Source organism: Astyanax mexicanus, chromosome 8 (assembly GCF_023375975.1).
Source record: "Astyanax mexicanus isolate ESR-SI-001 chromosome 8, AstMex3_surface, whole genome shotgun sequence".
NCBI classification, from domain to species: domain Eukaryota; kingdom Metazoa; phylum Chordata; class Actinopteri; order Characiformes; family Acestrorhamphidae; genus Astyanax; species Astyanax mexicanus.
The window spans coordinates 49,062,579-49,083,134 of record NC_064415.1 but is presented as its reverse complement, the minus strand read 5'-3'; the positions used below and the strand labels follow the sequence as shown (position 1 = coordinate 49,083,134).

General features: G+C 37.8%; 5 protein-coding genes and 1 pseudogene across 6 annotated transcripts in view; 3 read left to right on the top strand and 3 right to left on the bottom strand.

The window, feature by feature from the left end:
* LOC103036135 (zinc finger protein 239) overlaps positions 1-12,995 on the bottom strand; it is a 245,471-nt gene extending 232,476 nt beyond the window's left edge. The window contains exon 1 of the mRNA XM_049482393.1: positions 12,733-12,995. The gene's annotated coding sequence lies outside the window, so the exon portion shown is untranslated. The remainder of the gene's footprint in view (positions 1-12,732) is intronic.
* LOC111194226 (zinc finger protein 239-like) overlaps positions 1-20,556 on the top strand; it is a 457,259-nt gene that overhangs the window by 107,580 nt on the left and 329,123 nt on the right. The window lies entirely within an intron of this gene.
* Positions 1-20,556, top strand: part of LOC125803860 (zinc finger protein 239-like) — a 217,288-nt gene that overhangs the window by 69,958 nt on the left and 126,774 nt on the right. The gene's annotated exons all lie outside the window — the stretch shown is intronic.
* The window catches only part of LOC103021480 (zinc finger protein 585A), a 258,231-nt gene that overhangs the window by 124,981 nt on the left and 112,694 nt on the right, over positions 1-20,556 (top strand). The window lies entirely within an intron of this gene.
* LOC125780482 (zinc finger protein 850-like) overlaps positions 1-20,556 on the bottom strand; it is a 76,775-nt pseudogene that overhangs the window by 43,259 nt on the left and 12,960 nt on the right.
* The window catches only part of LOC125803868 (zinc finger protein 239-like), a 48,237-nt gene continuing 34,473 nt past the window's right edge, over positions 6,793-20,556 (bottom strand). Inside the window, exon 2 of the mRNA XM_049482449.1 lies at positions 6,793-8,724. Within this exon, the coding sequence (XP_049338406.1) occupies positions 7,863-8,615 (753 nt within the window). The 5' untranslated portion in view covers positions 8,616-8,724 and the 3' untranslated portion in view covers positions 6,793-7,862. The remainder of the gene's footprint in view (positions 8,725-20,556) is intronic.

Genomic DNA, 20,556 nt, shown 5'->3' with positions numbered 1-20,556 from the left:
GAAATCTGATCCACTTGATCTAATCCAATACAATAAACAGCCCTGAATCCACCTTAACCTCCAACAGTCTGCTGCTGTGTTTCTAAGCTGAAGACCCCGGAGCTCCGCTGAGGATCACATCGCAGAACTAGTCCCGCCCAGGTTTCAATGCATTACATCCGGTAACCAGCTGTCAAAATAAAAGTATACACACACACACATATATAATGTAAGTTGGACTCCAGCCATCAAACAAAGCTAAACTGCTTGAATTTTTGTGCCAGGAGTGAAAGGAGGTCACCCAAAAGCAGTGTGAAAGACTGTAAGACTCAAAGAGAGTATGCCAAGATGCGTGAAATTGGAAATAAAAAAAAAATCTAAACTCTTAAAACAAAAGCTTTTTTGTTTCTAAATAATTATTATGAACTTGTTTTCTTTGCATTATTAAAGGTTTGAAAGCACTGTACCTTTTTTCATTATTTTGACAATTTCTCATTTACTGCAAATAAATGCTCTACAAATGTTGTCAGTGGTTTATAGAATAAAACCACAATGTTAATTTTACTCAAATATATACCTATGTAAAAGTAATTGATGGTTTAAAAAAATGAAAGAAAACGTGTAATAACTTGTAGATATAAATGTGTATAAATAGATATAGATAGTAAATGTTAGTAGCTATTAACCCATCCCGATGAACAGTGGCGTGCACAGACATTTTGGGGGGCAAGTGCTCAGAGGGGAAAAAGGGCACTTTTTAGCGCACGTGGAACACTTCATTATAAAAAAAATTACACACACATGTTGAATGAAATTTGACTTTTATTTGTAACATTCTCTAAACGTGAGTTGTCAATGGAAAAATGTCACACCACCAACTGATAAAATACATAGTAGTTTGGTGCTGTATGAGACATATTACTGCACAACAAACTGATTTCAGGTTGGGTTTAGAGGGCAAACCGTAGGATTTTACTTGATGTGTATGTTACCTGGCTGGTGGGACACGGGGGAGAAGAAGCCTATCTGTTGCCGTGCGTGCTGTGCTGAAGACTTGCTGAACTGAACTGCTGCTGCAGCGCATCTAGTGTGACTTGCTAGCAAGGACGTAGGAGCAGGTTTGATATTGGGGGGAACACATCTATAATGTTATATAATATAATATAATGTAATCTGCTTATTTGAATAAGCCCATCTTATAGTCTCTTAAAACAACATTTGTGGAATTACCTTTAATCACAAATAAACCATTCTTTTTGTACTTCTGTTTATTATTAGTTACATCCAAGTACAAACAAAACATGTTACTCCACTTTACATTTACTGTTGATAAAAAAATGCTTGCAATGTCTGAACTATATATAAATATATGAAAAAAACTGATGAGTTTAACTGATGATGTTTAAAAGAATAACAGATGTTATTATTATTATTATTATTATTATTATTATTATTACTATTATTATTATGTATGTCAATTCTGTTGTATATTTGTATATTTACATTTACGCCACCTTTTTTCGACTAGAAGTACTTATGATGGTGGTCTTTTACGTAAAAGAATGTAACCTTATGTTTCATAGAGATTTTTGGCAGATGTTAATATAAACTTTAGATGACCCAAACCCTCCTAGTCTGTTAGTTTCATGAGCTTTTACTAAAGGACCAGATATATTCCATTAGTAAATCTAAGGGGCTAAGGGATTTTAACAGGTAAACTCAATAAATGAGAGTTTATTAGCTGATCATATGGATGGGTTAAGAAACTGCTTTAAACTACCTACATGAAGTACTGTACTAAATTCTGTCTATTCACTACATCCAGCTTCTAGCTAACTAGTTAAGCTAGCTAAAATAATTTTCCTTCATTATAATTTACAGTAATTCTAGTCTACAAGTCACAATGACTATCACAAGCTCACAGAGGGTTTGATCTGTGGGTTTTGAGTCGTTTATTTTTAACCAGCTATCAGAAATAATCTCATAACAGTGTACATGGTAAGATCCGTTACCTTTTAGAAAAATCGCTGTATATCCAGATCTGTTTTAACGTCAGCTCGCTGCACCCCGCTGCTAAATCTAAAAAAGACAACTTTACAAATCCTCCACAGTGAAGGGGGGCTTCCCCACTCTCCTCCCCGCTCCGCAAAACAGCGAGCTGATTGGCTGTTTCTATTAAGAGGTGGGAATTTCTTCCTGAACTGGCTTCGTGATTGGCCTATGCTTGCGTGACCGCGCGGGGTCACGTGACAGAGGAAGAGAGCGGTGTCGTGTGTGTGAGCTGATTTCAGGGCATTCTGTTTTCACTCGTTTTTAATCGCACAGGTTTTCAAAAGATCATTTCAACACGGCTTCAGTAAAATCTTAATAATAATAATAATATTTAAACAAACAAACAAAAAAAAGTTTCAAAAGGGCACTTTGGTTAATAAAGGACAGAGTTGGTGGTGCTTTGCCACTGAGTGCTGGCCCAGAATTGGGCCTTAGCTGGTTTCTGACTGTCCTCAAAGGTGGCCCAGAACCGGCCACCGGACTCGGCCCAGTGTATTTTTGAACGTAGGACCAAGACTGGGCCTTATTCGGTTTCTGACTCCTCAAAGCTGGCTGGGAGTCGGTTACCGGACTCAGCCCAGTGTCTTTTTGAATGTAGGACCAGGTCTGGGCCTTATTCGGTTTCTGACTGTTCTGGAAGCTGGCTGAGATTCGGTCACCGGACTCGGCCCAGTGTCTTTTTGAATGTAGGACCAGGTCTGGGCCTTTTTCGGTTTCTGACTCCTTAAAGCTGGCTGGGAGTCGGTCACCGGACTCGGCCCAGTGTCTTTTTGAACGTAGGACCAGGACTGGGCCTTTTTCGGTTTCTGACTCCTTGAAGCTGGCTGAGATTCGGTCACCGGACTCGGTCCAGTGTCTTTTTGAACGTAGGACCAGGACTGGGCCTACTCTGGTTTCTGACTGTTCTTGAAGCTGGCTGAGATCCTGCCACCGAACTTGGTCCAGTGCCCAACACTGGGCTGAATAGAGTAAGCAAACTGCTTGTAACTGAAGGTACTTTGTCTTTTACTGTTGGTGAATTTGAACTAGGAGGTTCAGGAACCTACAATGTTATTCCTACTACTACAAGCTACAAGCTATTTGTACATAAAATTTACGTAAATAACCACTTCGTACATCAGTACATCAATATGATTATTATATATTATTATAGGAAACACTAAACAAATATTTATATTAAATTTATGTTTAATTCATAAATTTTACATATTTAAAAAAAAAGGAAAAAAAAAGAAAACAAAAACAGAATACAATTTTCAAATCCTTTTTAACTCATTCAATTGAATACACTACAAAGACAAGAAATTTAATGCTGCAAATATTCACTCATTTTGAATTTGGTGCCTGTAACATAATCCAAAAAAAGTTAAGACAGGGGTAACAACATTATGCATGCATTATGAAGACCAAATACGAGAACGAAGACCCCGGACTGTTTCTTTAACTAGCTGTGCTCCGCGGTACAGTTAAAAAGCTCAGCATGACAGTGCTCTTACTGCCTCTCCCTATAAGGCTACAGAGGGGCATGTAGTGTCGTGTTACATTATATAGCTACATTAACATTTACATTAACATGAAATGTGTTTAATGCTACATTCTGAGATAATTTAGCCTCAGATAACATTACCTTGATATGCTGCTAAGTTAGCTAGCTTAGCTAACTGAAGAGGCAACACACAGATAGGGTTATAACTCATATTTGACGGTCAAAATATTTATTAAGTACATGGAATCTAAATAAATGATATTTCAAAAAAGGTACTTAATACTTAGTTAGTTTTGCTACCTACCTAAAAACTTCAAAGGTTTCAGGATAGCTGACAGTTGAGGAAAGTTTTAATGTTTGAGGAATCCGCGCGCCAAGTGCTACGAGAAACCGCACGGGTTGAACTGGGCTGATGCGCAGGGGAACCGAGGTAAATATTACCTAGATCACTCTAAACGTGATCACACACACACACACACACAGGCTGTTATAATAAACACACACACACAGCTTATCCAGTCCATGTAGAAAAATGTTGCCAATAGAATAAGACTCTGTGTGTGTGTGTGTGTTTGTTTGTGTGTGTGTGAAGCAGTCCTATAACAGGCTGTGTGTGTGTGTGTGCGTGTGTGTACTATAACAGGCTGTGTGTGCGTGTGTGTGTGTGTGCGTGCGTGCGTGCATGTGTGTGTGTGTGGGAAGCAGTACTATAACAGGCTGTGTGTGTGTGTGTGTGAGGAGCAGCATAACCGCGGGAGTAAGTACTCTTACTGACAGGAGTCATCTGTAACTGTAAATAAAAAGAAAATATACAAGTCAGCTCTGGTAGAAAAGTGCTAACAGTGGGGAACAGTCAGTTTTCCACTTTGTTAGTGCAGTGCTGGTACAGGGTCGTCTGCCGTATTTGAGCCAGTACACATGTGTTCAGATAATCAACAGGTCAGGTGCGTCAGTCGTTCACCAGCACCAAAACGACTGCTCAGTGACACTCATTTAGAACAGTCAGAAAGTGACACTGGGCCAGCTGTGGGCCAGAAGTATTTTTCTGCTTGCGACTCTAAACCAGCAGTGCCGACTTAGAAACGAGTCCGGGCCAAAGTCGCTGGCTATCTGGGTAGGGACGCTCTCTGAGTATGGTACATAGAACTATAATGAATTGGCCTAGTGTTTTAAGAGATGCAGTATTTACACCATCTGTTACTGACTGTTACAGGACACTGTCAGGTCACTGTACTTACGAAATTAAGAAATATATTGCTTCTATATGTGCTTAAATGGCTTCCTAAAAAGTACTAATACTTCCCCCACACACACACAAAGAAAAACAAGTGTTTGTGGCTTAGCTGGCTAATTTATCTGGCTATCAATAAGAGATGGATTGTTCAAGAATGTACTGCCCCACCAAGAAAATGGAATAAAGATGGTTGTAAGGGAGATGAGAGCCAGAGTGCACTCTTATCTTTCAACCTCTGTATGTGACTTTAAAACTGTTTTTTCTTAACACTTTCCGTATTTTTCTTGTCCTTATATTTTTCCAATAAACTTATTTCTTATTCTCATTAACATCGCAACTCAGTAGATTCTATTACACATTTAATTTTTATCATTTACACAATTAATAGCCACAAATAACTGTTTTAATTCTGTTTAAAGCATTTCAAATAATACATGCATACGACTGTCACAATATTTATGTATTGGACTTATTAATCAATATTAACGCTTGACCCGAATACTTTTTTCTGACTTCGATCTCTTCATTATGTTTTAATTAATAAGGGGAGTCCCATAGTGTTAATAAATCTGCCTGATGATGTTATTAAAAACAGTTGCTTACATTTATTTATTTAATAAATTCCTTTGTTCATTTTTATTTTCAGTTCCAGTGTCACAATGTGTTAAGATTCAAAGGGACTAAACTTTAAAGGGAATAATTGAACTGGTATGCTACTATAGCAGCTATCATTATGTCAGTGGCATAAAATGGGTTTAAAATTGTTATAAATAATATGGTTTATTGAAAAAAATACATAATTCAAACAAAAATACTTAACAATATTTCCCTATATCTGTATAATATCTACTAAACTACTGTTTCATTTTCCCCCAAGTCATGATTTAAAATGTTTGTTAAAGAAAGGCTAAACTGACAGTGCAAATGCCAACCATGTCTAGTCTATGGCAACGTATTTTGAATTAAACTTCCTCGAATCTTAAAATTGCTTTGCCTTAAAACAGTACAACCAAATATGTACAGTGGGTACAAAAAAGTATTCAGACATTTTAATAAATACTTTGATTCATTGCAACCATTTGCTAAAATCGAAAAAAGATCATTTTATTTCTCGTTAGTGTACACTCAGCACCCCATCTTAACAGAAAAGAATAGGAATGTAGAATTTTTTTGCAAATTTGTTAAAAAAGAAAAACTGAAAAATCACGGTCATAAGAATTCAGACCCTTTGCTCAGTGTTGAGTAGAAGCACCATTTTGAGCTAGTACGGTTGGATGTGGGTTGGATGGTGAACATTGGTGAACAGCCATTGTGCTTAGGGTCATTGTTGAAAAACACCCTCATAGTATGATGCTGCCACCACCATGTTTCACTGTTGGGATTGTATTGGGCAAGTGATAAGCAGTGCCTGGTTTTCTCCACACATACTGCTTAGATTTATTAGTACATGGTCCAAGCTGTTTATGACATGCTACCCAGCCCAGCCAACCTGCACACTTGGGGGAAGAGTGACCTTCCAGGAGTTCGCTCTGTCCAGGAAGGGGCATTAGAACACATCCTTAACAGCTGCCCAGTAGCCCTTGGAGGAGACTGTTACCCTTGGCGTCATGACCAGGTACCAGAGATAGTGATTAAGACCATATCCTCTGCAGTTGTCAACAACAGACGCACCCGCAACCAGAGAACAGTACCTTTCGTGAGAGTTGTTTACAGTTGCTTGTGAAAGATGAAACTATATTACATAGTCCTCAGTGTGCCATTTCTGGCTTAATCTGAGAGAACAGTAAAGTTTTTTATGGCCGTTCACACTACATTCAGAAAGAATGAAGTGTTTTAAAACTCCGATTATAAACCTTTTAAAATTTAACTCTAGCATGAGTTTACCAACCAATCAGCTCACAGTAGCATAGTTGCAGTGTCTTTAGTGTGTAAACTTGTTTACTGTATAAAATAAAAAAAATACAAACTGGATTCCAAAAAAGTCAGGACACTAAACAATATGAAAATGGAAAAAAAAAAAAAAAAACGGAATGCAATGATGTGGAGATGGCAAATGTCAATGTTTTATTCGTAATAGAACATAGATGAAAGATCAAAAGATTTATCTGAGTAAATGTAACATTTTAAAGTACAAATATGTTGAATCAAAATTTCACAGTGTCAATAAATCCCCAAAAAGTTGGGGAAAGTAGCAATAAGTGGCTGGAAAAAAGAAATTGAGCATATAACAAACAGCTGGAAGACCAATTAACACTAATTAGGTCAATTGACAACATGATTGGGTATAAAGAGAGCTTCTCAGAGTATCAGTGTCTCTCAGAAGCCAAGATGGTAAGAAGTTCACCAATTTCACCATTGTTGCGCAAAAGATCAGAATGGTGTTACCCAGCGTAAAATAGCAAGTTTTTTTTAAGCTTTTAAGTTTATCATCATCATCAACCGTGCATAACATCATCAAAAGATTCAGAGAATCTGGAACAATCGCTGAGAGTAAGGGTCAAGGCCATAAAACTCTACTTTTGTTTTGATCTGTTAAATTTGTTTACAAAAGAATAAGAAGCTCTGCCTCTGTTGTAATGTAATGTTATTTTTTATTGGTAATAGTTAAATAGGCTTATGTTTGACAGGGATGTCATGTTTTTATTTTGCTCTATACAAATAAAAATGAGCATTGATTTATTTTGACTTTTTATTTCTAAAGTATACTTTTTGTGAAAGGAGGTTTCAAACAGTAGTAGGTACAGATTTCCATTGCAGGGATTCTTAGTAGTTTTTTTAGGCCTTCAAAGTATTTATATTGATATCGAAATTATATTGTATCGACTGAAATTAAGGAATATATCGTGATATAAATTTTGGCCATATCGTCCAGCACTAATTCAGTGTATGGCCAGAAATCTGGGTTTGACATTTAGTACACATAAATATATTTAGTTTTATTCATATGCAACAGTTTACCCTTTATATGCACCATCAATATATCTTTGTATATCCTGTGTAGTAAAACTCTTTCCAAAGTCTAAGCAGTGAACAGTTTCTCTCCAGTGTGAATGCGCTGGTGCGCTGGTTAGTAAAATTCATGCCACATTCTGAGCAGTGGTACGGTTTCTCTCAAGTGTGAATGCGTTTATGTCGCTTGAGTTCACCCTGTGTAGTAAAACTCTTTTCACAATCTGAGCAGTGATACGGTTTCTCTCCAGTGTGAATGCGCTGGTGTGTTTTGAGATGACTCTGTGCAGTAAAACTCTTTCCACAGACTGCGCAATGATATGGTTTCTCTCCAGTGTGAACGCGCTGGTGTATTTTGAAATTACTGTGTTTAGTAAAACTCTTCCCACAGACTGAGCAGTGATATGGTTTCTGTCCAGTGTGAATGAGCTGGTGTGTGGTGAGATTTCTCTGGTTAGTAAAACTCTTCCCACAGACTGAGCAGTGATATGGTTTCTCTCCAGTGTGATTGAGCTGGTGTGTTTTGAGATCTCTCTGTTCAGTAAAACTCTTCCCACAGTCTGAACAGTAATATGGTTTTTCTCCAGTGTGAATACGCTGGTGTCGCTGGAGATGACCCTTTTGATAAAAATTCATGCCACATTCGGAACAGTAATATGGTTTCTCTCCAGTGTGAATGCGCTGGTGGCGCTGGAGATGACCCTTTTGATGAAAATTCATGCCACAGACTGAACAGTGATATGGTTTCTCTCCAGTGTGAGTGCGCTGGTGTCTCTGGAGATCACTTTTTGTAGTAAAACTCTTTCCACAGTCTGAGCAGTGATGCGTTTTCTTCTTCCCTGTACTTTTCTGCATTTGATTATTGGGTGTAGGAGAAGATGTTTGCTGCATATTGAAGATTTCTGTGGATGCCATGTTCTCCCTTTTGTTCAACAGCTTAATATATTCATAAAATCTTCTGATTGTATTTGTTCAGATAAACTTCTTCCAGTTTGGAACACTGACACTGAGATCAGGGGAAGACCTGGAACAGAACAGCAGAGAATGAAAATAATTAAATTGGGAAACTCATTTTGGGGGAATAAAGATTTTATCTGGACAGTCAACAAACAGTATTTGTGGTGGAAATGTTCGATTCTTAGATGCATCTTGTTTCGGACATGGACGATTCTGAATCAATTTAGAAATGACAAGAATCAAATTTCTCGCAATTAGCTAGAACTGAAACGTAATGATGATTGGGTGCAAAAGGGTATCGCCCTGGACACATAACACAAGATACTGGCTGAAACCAATTCTTGCAGAATTCCTAGTATCTGGAAAACAGCTCATGTTATTCCTCTGCATTAAGGAGGAGATGTGGCAGATTTTAATAATTACAGATCATTCTCAAAACTGTCTTGTTTATGCAAAATTTTTACAATCCCTAGTGAATAACAGCTCAAGTTATTTCTATACGAAAACTCCATCCTGTCTAACTATGAGTCTGGATTCAGAGGAAGACATAACACCATCTCTGTAACCATGCTGGTTTTAAATTATCTATACATGGCCTCAGACAGGAAGAAGTACTGTGCTGTTATTTTTATTGATCTCAAAAAGGTTTTTGATGTTGCTGTTTATGATCTCCTACTAGGTTCCTTACATAACACTGGTTTTTAGCAATAATGCAATCCTGTGGGCTCAGGATTACTTTTCTGGCAGGAGGTAATGTGTGTCTCTCAATTACCATAAATCAGACCTACAGCCCATAACAAAAGGAATCCCTTATGGCCCAATCCTTTGTCCAGTTTTATTCAATATTTTTTCTCTTGCCGCCTCTACCTTAGACTGTAAATTACACCTTTATGCAGATGATTCAATCTTATACTGCTCAGCAGATTCTGCTCATGCTGCACTAGAAACACTTCACAGTTCTATTAGCACTTTAGAGACTGCTCCATATATAACCAAGTTGGTTTTAAATGCTAATATCTAACATTTGTGGTGTTTTTCAGATTTTCAAATAGCGTTTTAATTTCCGTAACTGTTACAACCCTGACAGGATGTACCATTGAACGAGTCCTCAAACATAAATACCTCAGCATCTGGCTGAGTGAAAAACTTTTAAATCCCATAGAAACAAACTCGCCTCCAAGTGTAGACAAATCCTTGATCGGAATTCCTTTATCGGAATAAATCACGTTTACCCACATTCGCTAGGAAAAGAATAGTGACAGCATTCAAACTAGCAGTCCTGGACTATGGAGATGATCTCCAACTGCACTGGCGGTTTGAACTGATTCAATCTACCATTCTGCTTTAAGATTTATTACTGGCAACCCATTAAGTACTCACCAGTGCAGACTATATGATAGAGTTGGTTGTTCTTCACTAGCTGCAAAAAGAGAATCTGACTGGAATGAAAGAGGACAAACCCATGAAAAAAAGGAAAAGTCTAGAAACTAATTAAGACTAGGATCTAGGGACTATGTCAAGGCTGCCCTGCTAGTCCAACCTTGTTTCATTCTGTTCTTTGAACTTCTGGCTCAAACTATCAAGGTATATATATCATTGGCACAGTGTACAAAGTATGTTTGTATGCAGTTGATGTATTGGCTTCCCTTAAAATACAGAACTAGGTATACCTCAATTGATGAAAATCTTGTCCAAGTATCTGAGGAATTCTTAAAATTAACAAAACCCAGATGTCCTCTCCATACATCAAGTATTGGGAATATTTATAACAAGCGATTTATCCTTACTATATAAGACTAATTATAACTGTACAAGAACCTCAATTAGAATAATAAAAGGTGGAGTCAGTTGCCTTTGGACTTTAGTAACAACTTCCCAAGGTCTGTAACTCTTTCTACAGGAGAAAAGGCTTAAATAGCATGATCGTTTACTTGTGTTATGGATTGATGTTTAATTCTGCTAACACTGGCTTGTTTTTATCACTAGTAGGCAGTAAAGAGAGTCTATCACATCTGATATTTTGTGATTTTCTTGTAAGGACTGCTATGATGTTTAAACCACAGAAACCTAAGGGCTTCACAGTGGTCTTCACAGAAAAGGAAGCAGGAGAACATTTACTAGGTTTCTTTTACTACGAATCAACTTCTTTGGAAAATAATAAGCTTTGTACTACTTACTTATGAACATAGTAAGAAAGTATAAAGACTTATGAAAAAAAAGAAATTCTATAAACCAGTATATACTGGACTGGCCAGAGAGCTAAAAATCACAGTCCAGTCTATAGTTTCTTACAGTTGAAGGGTGTGATTGGATGGATGGATGGATGGATATATATATATATATATATATATATATATATATATATATATATATATATATATATATATATATATATATATACATACGTATATATATATATATACGTATATATATATATATACACGTATATATACGTATATATATATATATATATATATATATATATATATATATATATATACGTATATATATATTATATATATACGTATATATATATATATATATATATATCTCCATCCATCCATCCATCCATCCAATCACACCCTTCAACTGTAAGAAACTATAGACTGGACTGTGATTTTTAGCTCTGAGGGAAAAAAAATACATTAAATTATACTATGTGTTGACCCGCTGATGTACTTTTACACTTTTCTAATGTATCTATTCTATTATATATTTATGTTCCTTTATAAATCTGTAATGTTGAAACAACGTTTCAAATTCTTAACTTTTGATTCAATGGTCTTTTTTTTTATATCCAACGATTTTTCACATCTGAATCATGCTGTGGTAAAGTACCCTTACACATGAAAAATTGTTCTACAGTTGCCTCCAATCGTGTCCTCATTCTCTAGTCCAATATTTGTGGTTATGTGTCTAAGCTGAATTTTTGAATGGGCTGAATACATGTTCAGACCCCTATACGTTTTATTCTGTGTACATTTTCCTCCGGAACATCACTGGATCCTCAAATTGCGAAACTGTTTAAGAGACGTATTTAAAATAATGCTAGCTTCTAGCTAATGCTACCATACACTGAACTGTCGTCACAGAATCGTGGCTCGGTGTAACCCCGACTGTAGAGCTAAACAACAACAACGAACTAATAAACTAACTGCTTCTGCTGAGGAAAACTGGGTGTTTTTTTTACAGTATAAAAGCAGACAGTACACACTTTCCAAATGTTCTACGTAAGAAAAACAAAAAATATGAGTATCAGGTCTCCAAAACCTTTAACAAAACTCCACTTACACCTTACACGCCTCCCCCCTTTAACAGCCCTCAACCCCCCATCATCCAGCCATTGACCATCATCCAGCAACCCCCACCAACACTAACCAGCTCTCAGGAAGAACGCCATTTAGCTCTAAAATTAACATTAATTCACACACTGTGGAACATCTGCATATATTAATGTTTCTACACTCACTACATCTACATGCTGAATATCACATAATTTATTTTACACATAATTTAATAATGGATCATAAAGATATACTTTATGTACAGAAACAGACCTTAGCCTGGAGAAACATGTGACTATAAAGTAGATATCTCTACAGTTAGCATGAAGGAGTTTATAAACAATAGCAGCACAATTTAACACTTAAACCCACCAGACAAGATAATTATTCCCCCCAATAAATCACCACTCAGGGTTTGTAAGTCGCCCCTAAATCTCCTGTTCATCTTAAATAAAGCAGAATGAAAGTGTTGATCAGAGATAACTAAGAGAAGATGATACATTTTTAGGGGGTACAGGGGTTATGTGTCTTTTATGGGGTGTCCTCTGTAATTAAATTTCCGTCCGGATTGACCATGTATTTTCTCAGACGTTCTCAGAGAAAATTACAGGTAGACTTACCTAGTATTTTTACTGAACTCCGTGGTCTACTGATCGTGATGTCACGTGACCGAGAAAGGTCACAGGTCGAGTTTTATCACTGAGTAGAAGTGTGAAATATTTTTCACAGACGTCCCACTGAGACACTTAATGTAGAGTAGTGTGAAGGTGAAGAGTGGAACATCTCCATACCTGCAGCAGGTGAGCTGATGGTGTTCCTCCAGCAGAGCAGTCTGAGTACAGAGGTGTGGAGCTGCTGATCAGAGCTGGATCTTCTGCTGCTCCACTTTACTGGAGACCGGGGGAAACTCTAACCACCCTTCCATATTCACCTACAGAGAATACAGTCTTCATTTTAAACCACAGCAAACATCTGTCCCAGCTGCAGACCCCAGGACCTCCGCTGAGGATCACAGCGCAGAACTCTAGTTCCGCCCAGGATCCAATGGCGTTACATCCGGTAACCAGCTGTCAAAATAAAAGTATGTGGGCGTGTGTGTGTATATATATACGTATATATATATATATATATATACGTATATATATACGTATATATATATATATATATATATATATATATATATATATATATATATATATATATATATATATATATATATATATACGTATATATATATTTATTAAGATAAACATTGTGATTTAAGTCTATAAACTACTGACAACATTTGACAGTTGACACTCTCCGGACCTGAACCCATTTGAAAATCAGTGTGTGGCAGCAGTTCAGATCAACACCTTCAAGCAGATTATTTCCTGATTTAACTTTTTAAGATATATTAGTACTCTAAATGGCAACACAAGAGTTTCCTAATCGGAAAGATTTTAATTAAAGTGGAGGAGGTGAGGCTAGGGATGCTCTCTGTGTATGGTACATAGAACTATAATGAATTGGCCTAGTGTTTTAAGAGATGCAGTATTTACACCATCTGTTACTGACTGTTACAGGACGCTGCTGTCAGGTCACCTCACTTAAGAAATTAAGAAATATATTGTCTTCTATATGTGCTTCACTGGCTTCCTAAAAATACTAATACCTCCCCCACACACATGCCAGCATGCACACACAAAGAAAAACAAATGTTTGTGGCTAATTTATCTTGCTATCAATAAGAGATGGATTGTTCAAGAATGTACTGTCCCACCAAGAAAAGGGTGTAAAGATGGTTGTAAGGGAGATGAGAGTCAGAGTGCGTTCTTATCTTCCAGCCTCTGTATGTCCTAACATGTTCTGTATTTTTCTTGTCCTTTTATTTTTCCAATAAACATATTTCTTATTCTCATTAACATCGCAACTCAGTAGATTCTACTACACATTCAATTTTTATCATTTACACAATTAATAGCCACAAATTCAAGAACTGTTTAAATTCTGTTTAAAGCATTTCAAATAATACATGCATAGGACTGTCACAATATTTATGTATTGGACTTCAATATTAACGCCTCATAGTGTTAATAAATCTGCCTGATGATGTTATTAAAAACAGTTGTTTACATTCATTTATGATTTATTTATTTAATAAATTCATTTGTTCACTTTTATTTTCAGTTCTGGTGTCACAATGTGTTAAGCTTTAAAGGGAATAATTGCACTAGTATGCTACTTTAGCAGCTATCATTACGTCAGGGGCATAAAATAGAATTCAAACATTTTTAAAAATAATTTAATTCATTGCAACCATTTGCTAAAATAGAAAAAAAGATATTTTTTTTTCTTATTAATGTACACACAGCACCCCATCTTGACAGAAAATAATAGAAATGTAGAATTCTTTGCAAATTTATTAAAAAAGAAAAACTGAAAAATCACAGTCATAAGTATTCAGACCTTTGCTCTGTATTGAGTAGAAGCACCATTTTGAGCTAGTACGGCCTGATTTGGGGATCCTCTCCAGTTCCATCGGGTTGGATGGTGAACATTGGTGAACAGCCATTTTCAGGTCTCTCCAGACATGCTCAATAGGGTTTACATCAGCACTTGTGTGGATAACATTGAGCCCACCATACAAGTAAAGAGATTCCCCAATCAGAAGCCCTGGATCAACAGTCAGGTATGACGCATGCTGCGTGCTCGTTTTCTTGCATTTAAATCAGGCAATGAGGCTGAGTACAAAGTACAGACTGAGGAAGGCCATCACAGCAGGCAAGAGGCAGTACAGGGAGAAACTGGATGGCTTCTACTCCACTGCTGACTCCAGGCAGCAGTACATCACAGACTACAAGACCACCACCAGCACCTTGAGCTCTGCAGACACCCTACTAGATGACTAGAACACCTTTTACACCTGCTTTGAAACTCCTAGCACTACCACTGAGAGGCACACACACACTCAGCCCTCCACACCCCACTCCCCCTCTCTGACAGTATCATCAGGCCAGGTATATATCTCTGAGGAAGATCAACCCCCGCACCAGGCACCCGGACCGGACAACATTCCTGGAAGGGCCCTCAGAGCATGTGCTAATGAACTGGCTAAAGTTTTCAGCTCCATTTTTAATCTTTCTCTCAGCCAGAGTATTGGTCCCACATGCTACAAGAACACAACTATTGTCCCCCTCCCCAAGAATCGCCCACCTACCTGCCTGAATGACTACAGGCCAGTAGCACTCATATTGAAGTACTTTAAGAGAGGTGTTCTGGCTCACATCCAGTGAAGCATACCGGACACCCTGGACCCCCCGCAATACGCCTACCGTCCCAACAGATCCACCTCGGATGCTATCGCTGCTGCCCTCCACTACTCCCTCTCCCACCTGAAAAACAAAGACTCCTACATCAGGATGGTCTTTGTGGACTACAGTTCTGCTTTTAACACGGTCATTCCCCATAAACTCACAAACAAACTGTCTGTACTCAGCCTGCACCCCACCCTTTGCAGCTGGCTGTTGGATTTCCTGACTGGCAGGCCTCAGTCTGTCAGGATTGGAGACAGGACTTCAGCCAGTATCACCACCTACACAGGCACCCCACAGGGATGTGTCCTTAGCCCTATCCTCTATATCCTGTTCACCCACGACTGTGTCGCTTCCCATAAGGACAACATCATCCTGAAGTTCACAGACGACACCGCAGTGATAGGACGTATCAGTGGCGGAGATGAAGCGGCTTACAGGAGGAAGGTGACCGGCTGGTGTCATGGTGTGAGAAGCTGATGGTGGACATGAGGAAGGAGAGGAGGTCTCATCAGCCACTGTTCATCCGGGAGCATGAAGTGGAGAGGGTAAAAAGTTTTAAATACCTGGGCATCCACATCAGTGATGACTTCACGTGGACATTGAACACCACATAGCTGGTCAAAAAGGCTCAACAGCGGCTGTACTTCCTGAGGAGGCTGAGGAAGTTCGGGATGTCTCCCAAGATACTCTGCAACTTCTACAGCTGTGTCATTGAGAGCCTCTTGACCAACTGTATCACCGCGTGGTATGGCAACACTAGTGTGACGGACCGTACACGCCTGCAGAGAGTGGTAAAGACTGCGAAGAAGATCATCAGGACTCCACTGCCCTCCCGGACAACATTATGGGTGACATACCAGAGTAGAGCTGGGCGATATGGAAAAAAATCTTATCACGATATAGTTTTCCATATCAGTCGATATCGATATGTATCACGATATAAATCAAATCACGTAAAAGACGGATTAAAAACAAATTAATCCACAGCAAAAATTTTCCACGGCAGAAAAAAAAACTTGGGCTATTAGCTCAATATTAAATATTTCGTTTGTTTAGAAATTATTTTATATTCTTAAACCATGTTAAATTATATTAGATTAGTAGGGCAGGCCCGAATAGCGTTTTTTGAGCTCAGAATATTCGGCACTGATTGGCAGCGAATATTCGTTTTTAAAAAGACGGATTAAAAACTGATTAAAGTAAAACAAAAAATGCAACTCACGGCCCCTTTAATTCACCAAAAACTTTTCCAGGACCCGGCCTGAAAAAAATATATTTCCCACCTTTTCCTCAGCTGGGTCGGGCTCAAGAAAATGATATGTGATGGGCTGTTTTTTTTTGTTTGTTTCAAGGATTCAAGGATTCAAGGAGATTTTATTGTCATTCGCATCTTATGTGGTACATGAGGTGGAACGAAATTGTGATCTCACGATCCAGTTTACAGTTTGTTTAAGCACTTAGGCTTTTGTACTGCTGCAGTGCAATATTTCGATTTAATATTTTGAAATTCGTTAGATTTTATTTCTTTTAGCATTTTGAACTTAGATAATTTGTTTTTTTTTTTCCAATTTCACATTTATTTTTTCTGTTCGTTATGTTCTATCGGTTATTTACTTTGCGTTTTTTTGTAGTATTATTTTATTTTTTTTACTGCCTGCTGTTCAATATTTCGAATTTATATTATGAAATTCGTTAGATTATATTTCTTATTGCATTTTGAGCTCACTTTAGTTGGTTATTTTCCGAATTCATATCTATTTTTCTGTTATTATTAAATAGTTTATTAGCTTAGCTTGTCATTTTTTACATTACATTACATGTCCAAAGCGACTTACAATAGTCAAGTACAATGTAAAATAAGTTTAAAGGTAAAACATCATTGGATAGGGATAAAAGGAGGTAAAAGGGGAATAAATTTTCACTGATTTTTAATGAATGTTGATTTATTAATTTAAAAGCTGTACCTAAGTATTTTAAGCCAGACAGACACTGTGTGATTTTTATTGAGTTCATCTGCACTTTTAAATGGTTTGTCCTGTAGGAAATACACGCGATTTATATGCTGACACTGTTGTCTGACTGAGGAGCTGCTTTCCGTCAAATGCAGCCTGTAGGCAGGAAAAAATCCAGCCAGAACCGACCATATCATGAGCCAGTTTTAAAGCCACTAATTTAGTAGAGCATTAAACTACAAATCTGAGATGTAGCTGCTGTACTTCTTAATCTCTGCCCCCAAAACGGTGCATTAACTTGCTTGACAGACGCGTCAAATGCCCCGAGAGCACGCGCGGCGCGCAGCGCACCGATTAATTCATGCGTTGAGCTTTAAACGCGCAGCTGAGCTGTAATTGGGGAAATATCACAAAAATCACAGTGTGATTTGTTACATTAAAAACAGACCATTTTCTTTCACCTATAACCTGACAGGGCCCAAGGAAAGCGGTGTTCTGGACCAGCCCGAGTTCATGCAGCGCCTGAGTCAGGCTGGCGTTCAAGCTCGGGTTCGGGTTCGCGTTCAGGCAGATAATCTAAATGATAAATGATTTTGTGTTTTTGCACTTGGGCCATAAGCTCAATATTAAAAAGTTCGTTTGTTTAGAAATTATTTTATATTCTTAAACCATGTTAAATTATATTAGATTAGAGGAAAGTAATTTAGACATCATTCTTAAGGTGTTTTTGTCCTGTTACCGCTCCGCAAAAAAACTCTTCTTTTAGTCCCGCGCCCGCCACATACACATTTTTGCCGCACCTGCCCCGCGGTCCTAATATAAATTGAATTAATTACATTTAGTGCTTAAAATTTACTTAAAATGTATTTAAAACGCGCTGAACAGTCCGGCCGTTTAGTCCCACAGTCCAAACACTATCGTTGTTTGCGTGTGTTGGTCAATACTCCACTTTTCTTTAGGGTTTTTTGTTGCATGCATGAGAATAACTGCGTGATATTACAATTTTCTTAACTATTTATTAATTTGCTCCAGCGTCCTCTGGATTGGTTACACGTTTTGTGTTTTCGTTGGTCAGCTGACTTGGATCAGATCCAGCCCCAGTGGTACTTGGCTGAGCATGCAGTTCAGCGTGATCACGTGCTGCGCCCGTTTGCGGCGCTACTTAGACGGGAAATGGAAATGAATGTTTATCGAATTCTATTGCACAGGCTTATCATCGTCATCGAGGGAAAAATTATCGCGAAACAAATCGATATCGTTATATCGCCCAGCACTATACCAGAGTTCAAAAGAGGACAAATTGTTGGTGCATGTCTTGCTGGCGCATCTGTGACCAAATTATTGTGGTCTAAAACCAGTTGTTCCAGTTTTATTGTCCAACCCCTACATGTATGATTATTTTAGGCCATCAAGGACTTGGGGGAAAAAGAGAAAACTAAAAAGGACCTCCAGAACACCATTGCTGTTAGTTTAACAGCTGAAATGTGGATGTCCATTAAAATGGAGGCATATCTTGCTGTTAGTTGCCACTATGTAGACAAAGACAGGGTGCTTGCTCCTTTTTACCAAGCTACAAGAGAACCTTCTAAGGAAAAAGAGTCTCAGTGTCAAAGGGTATGCAGTTGATAAAAATTATCCACATTGAGCTTAACATCAAGCCTCAATAGTGACAAAAGCAGCTGGCTGAAAATTTGGGAAAGCGCATAACTGAGTGTATCTGCAACATGGAATCGCTCAGTGTGATGACACTGGCAACACTGTTGGATCCCAGGTTTAAAACCGTTCCCTTTCTTAGCCCAGTAAAAGTAGCTGAAGCTGTCAAGAGTCGGAGCTGTAGGAGTGTGCTGCTGAAATGAGGAGCCATATTTCTGTAGCAGTATGGCATGTAATAATAAACAAATTATTATTAAAGGTTTATTTCTGTATTGTTTTTAGGGCACAATCTCTGGAAACCGTTTGATATGGATAAGGCAGGAAAACTTGTATCTAAGAGGAGAAATTGCCTTGGAGCTAAGACACTTATTTACTAAAAGGCTATAACAATAAAATTAAGGTTTATGTGTACGATATGGAAGGTAGCTAGGCAATTAGGTAATTGCTTGTGTTATTTAGCTTGTTAGCAAGTTATAACTTACTAACTAACTTGGTGGATGTAGAAAAATACCTTCTAATTCATCTTAACTAAAGTCCTCCTTAAAGGCTTTACCAAACTATCTGTTCAGACAAATAATGTGGCCACATCCTTCTACAATTTTCTCATGCCAACAAGTGTCTTAATATTGTTATGCTAATATATAATATTAAATCAGACATAAAATGAGTGTTAACACAACCATTTAATGCCAAATACAGTCTAGCTTAGCATGCAAGTGCACCCTCTTTTAAGACAAGGCTCCCCCCAGTAGGATATGGTTAACCAGCTAGCTAAGCAGGCTACCCAAAATAGCTATAGCTTGACTAAAGTTACTACACTCTACTCATTTTGATGTTAAAAAAAAAAAAAAGTCATAGCCGAAAAGAACCTGGTTTAGCTATCTTGCTGTCTCTCTGCTAATGTTCATGTGGCTAGATTATCTGTCTGGGAAACATTATAATGACTAGCCTTATCTAGCTAACTAACACAGTAACATATATCTTAAATTGAAATGACTATCTTTACTGATTGTATGAATCCATTCATGGTTAAGTACAGGATCTTTGGGGAAACTATGGAAGGTTTGACCATTTATAAGATTTCCTTCTTTAGGAAGAAGTGTATTTGAGAATGCAGTAGTATGGCAGCATTGCTAGTACTCTGCGTTACAACCCAACTTTCGTCCCCCACAGCCTTGTTTTGATAGATAATGGTGACGTAGGTAAATAAAGCCTATTGGCTGTGGGTAGCTGCTGCTGTAGCTCCAATCGCAGTGAGCGAGCTAAGCTAGGCCTGAACTCCAGCCTGGTACAGTGAAGGCTTGTCCACACGAATATGTTGCCGTAGTAACGGAGCAAAGTTTAAGTTTAGCTTCGTTTGTAGAACTTAATTTAAACAAAATGTGCCAGGATTGCATCAAAAAGCCCTGCTTGTTGAGTTAGTTCACTTCATGGAATACCCTCCAGGCCAGGAAACTTCCCTTGGTCGGACTCAGTTTCTTGGAATATTTAAAAAAAATTATTATGTTTACAGTGTTTGTTATGATGCAAATTAACATTATTATTGTTTAAAACTTTAGAGAGTAGAGAAACTTTGTGTATCCTGAAATCCTAAAATTCATATCTTAATATATTAAAATAAATGTAATATCACTGTGTGTCTTATACCCCTCACAGAAAACAGTATACAAACAAATTCTCTAATCACCACACTGAAGAGTATGGATAAAACTAC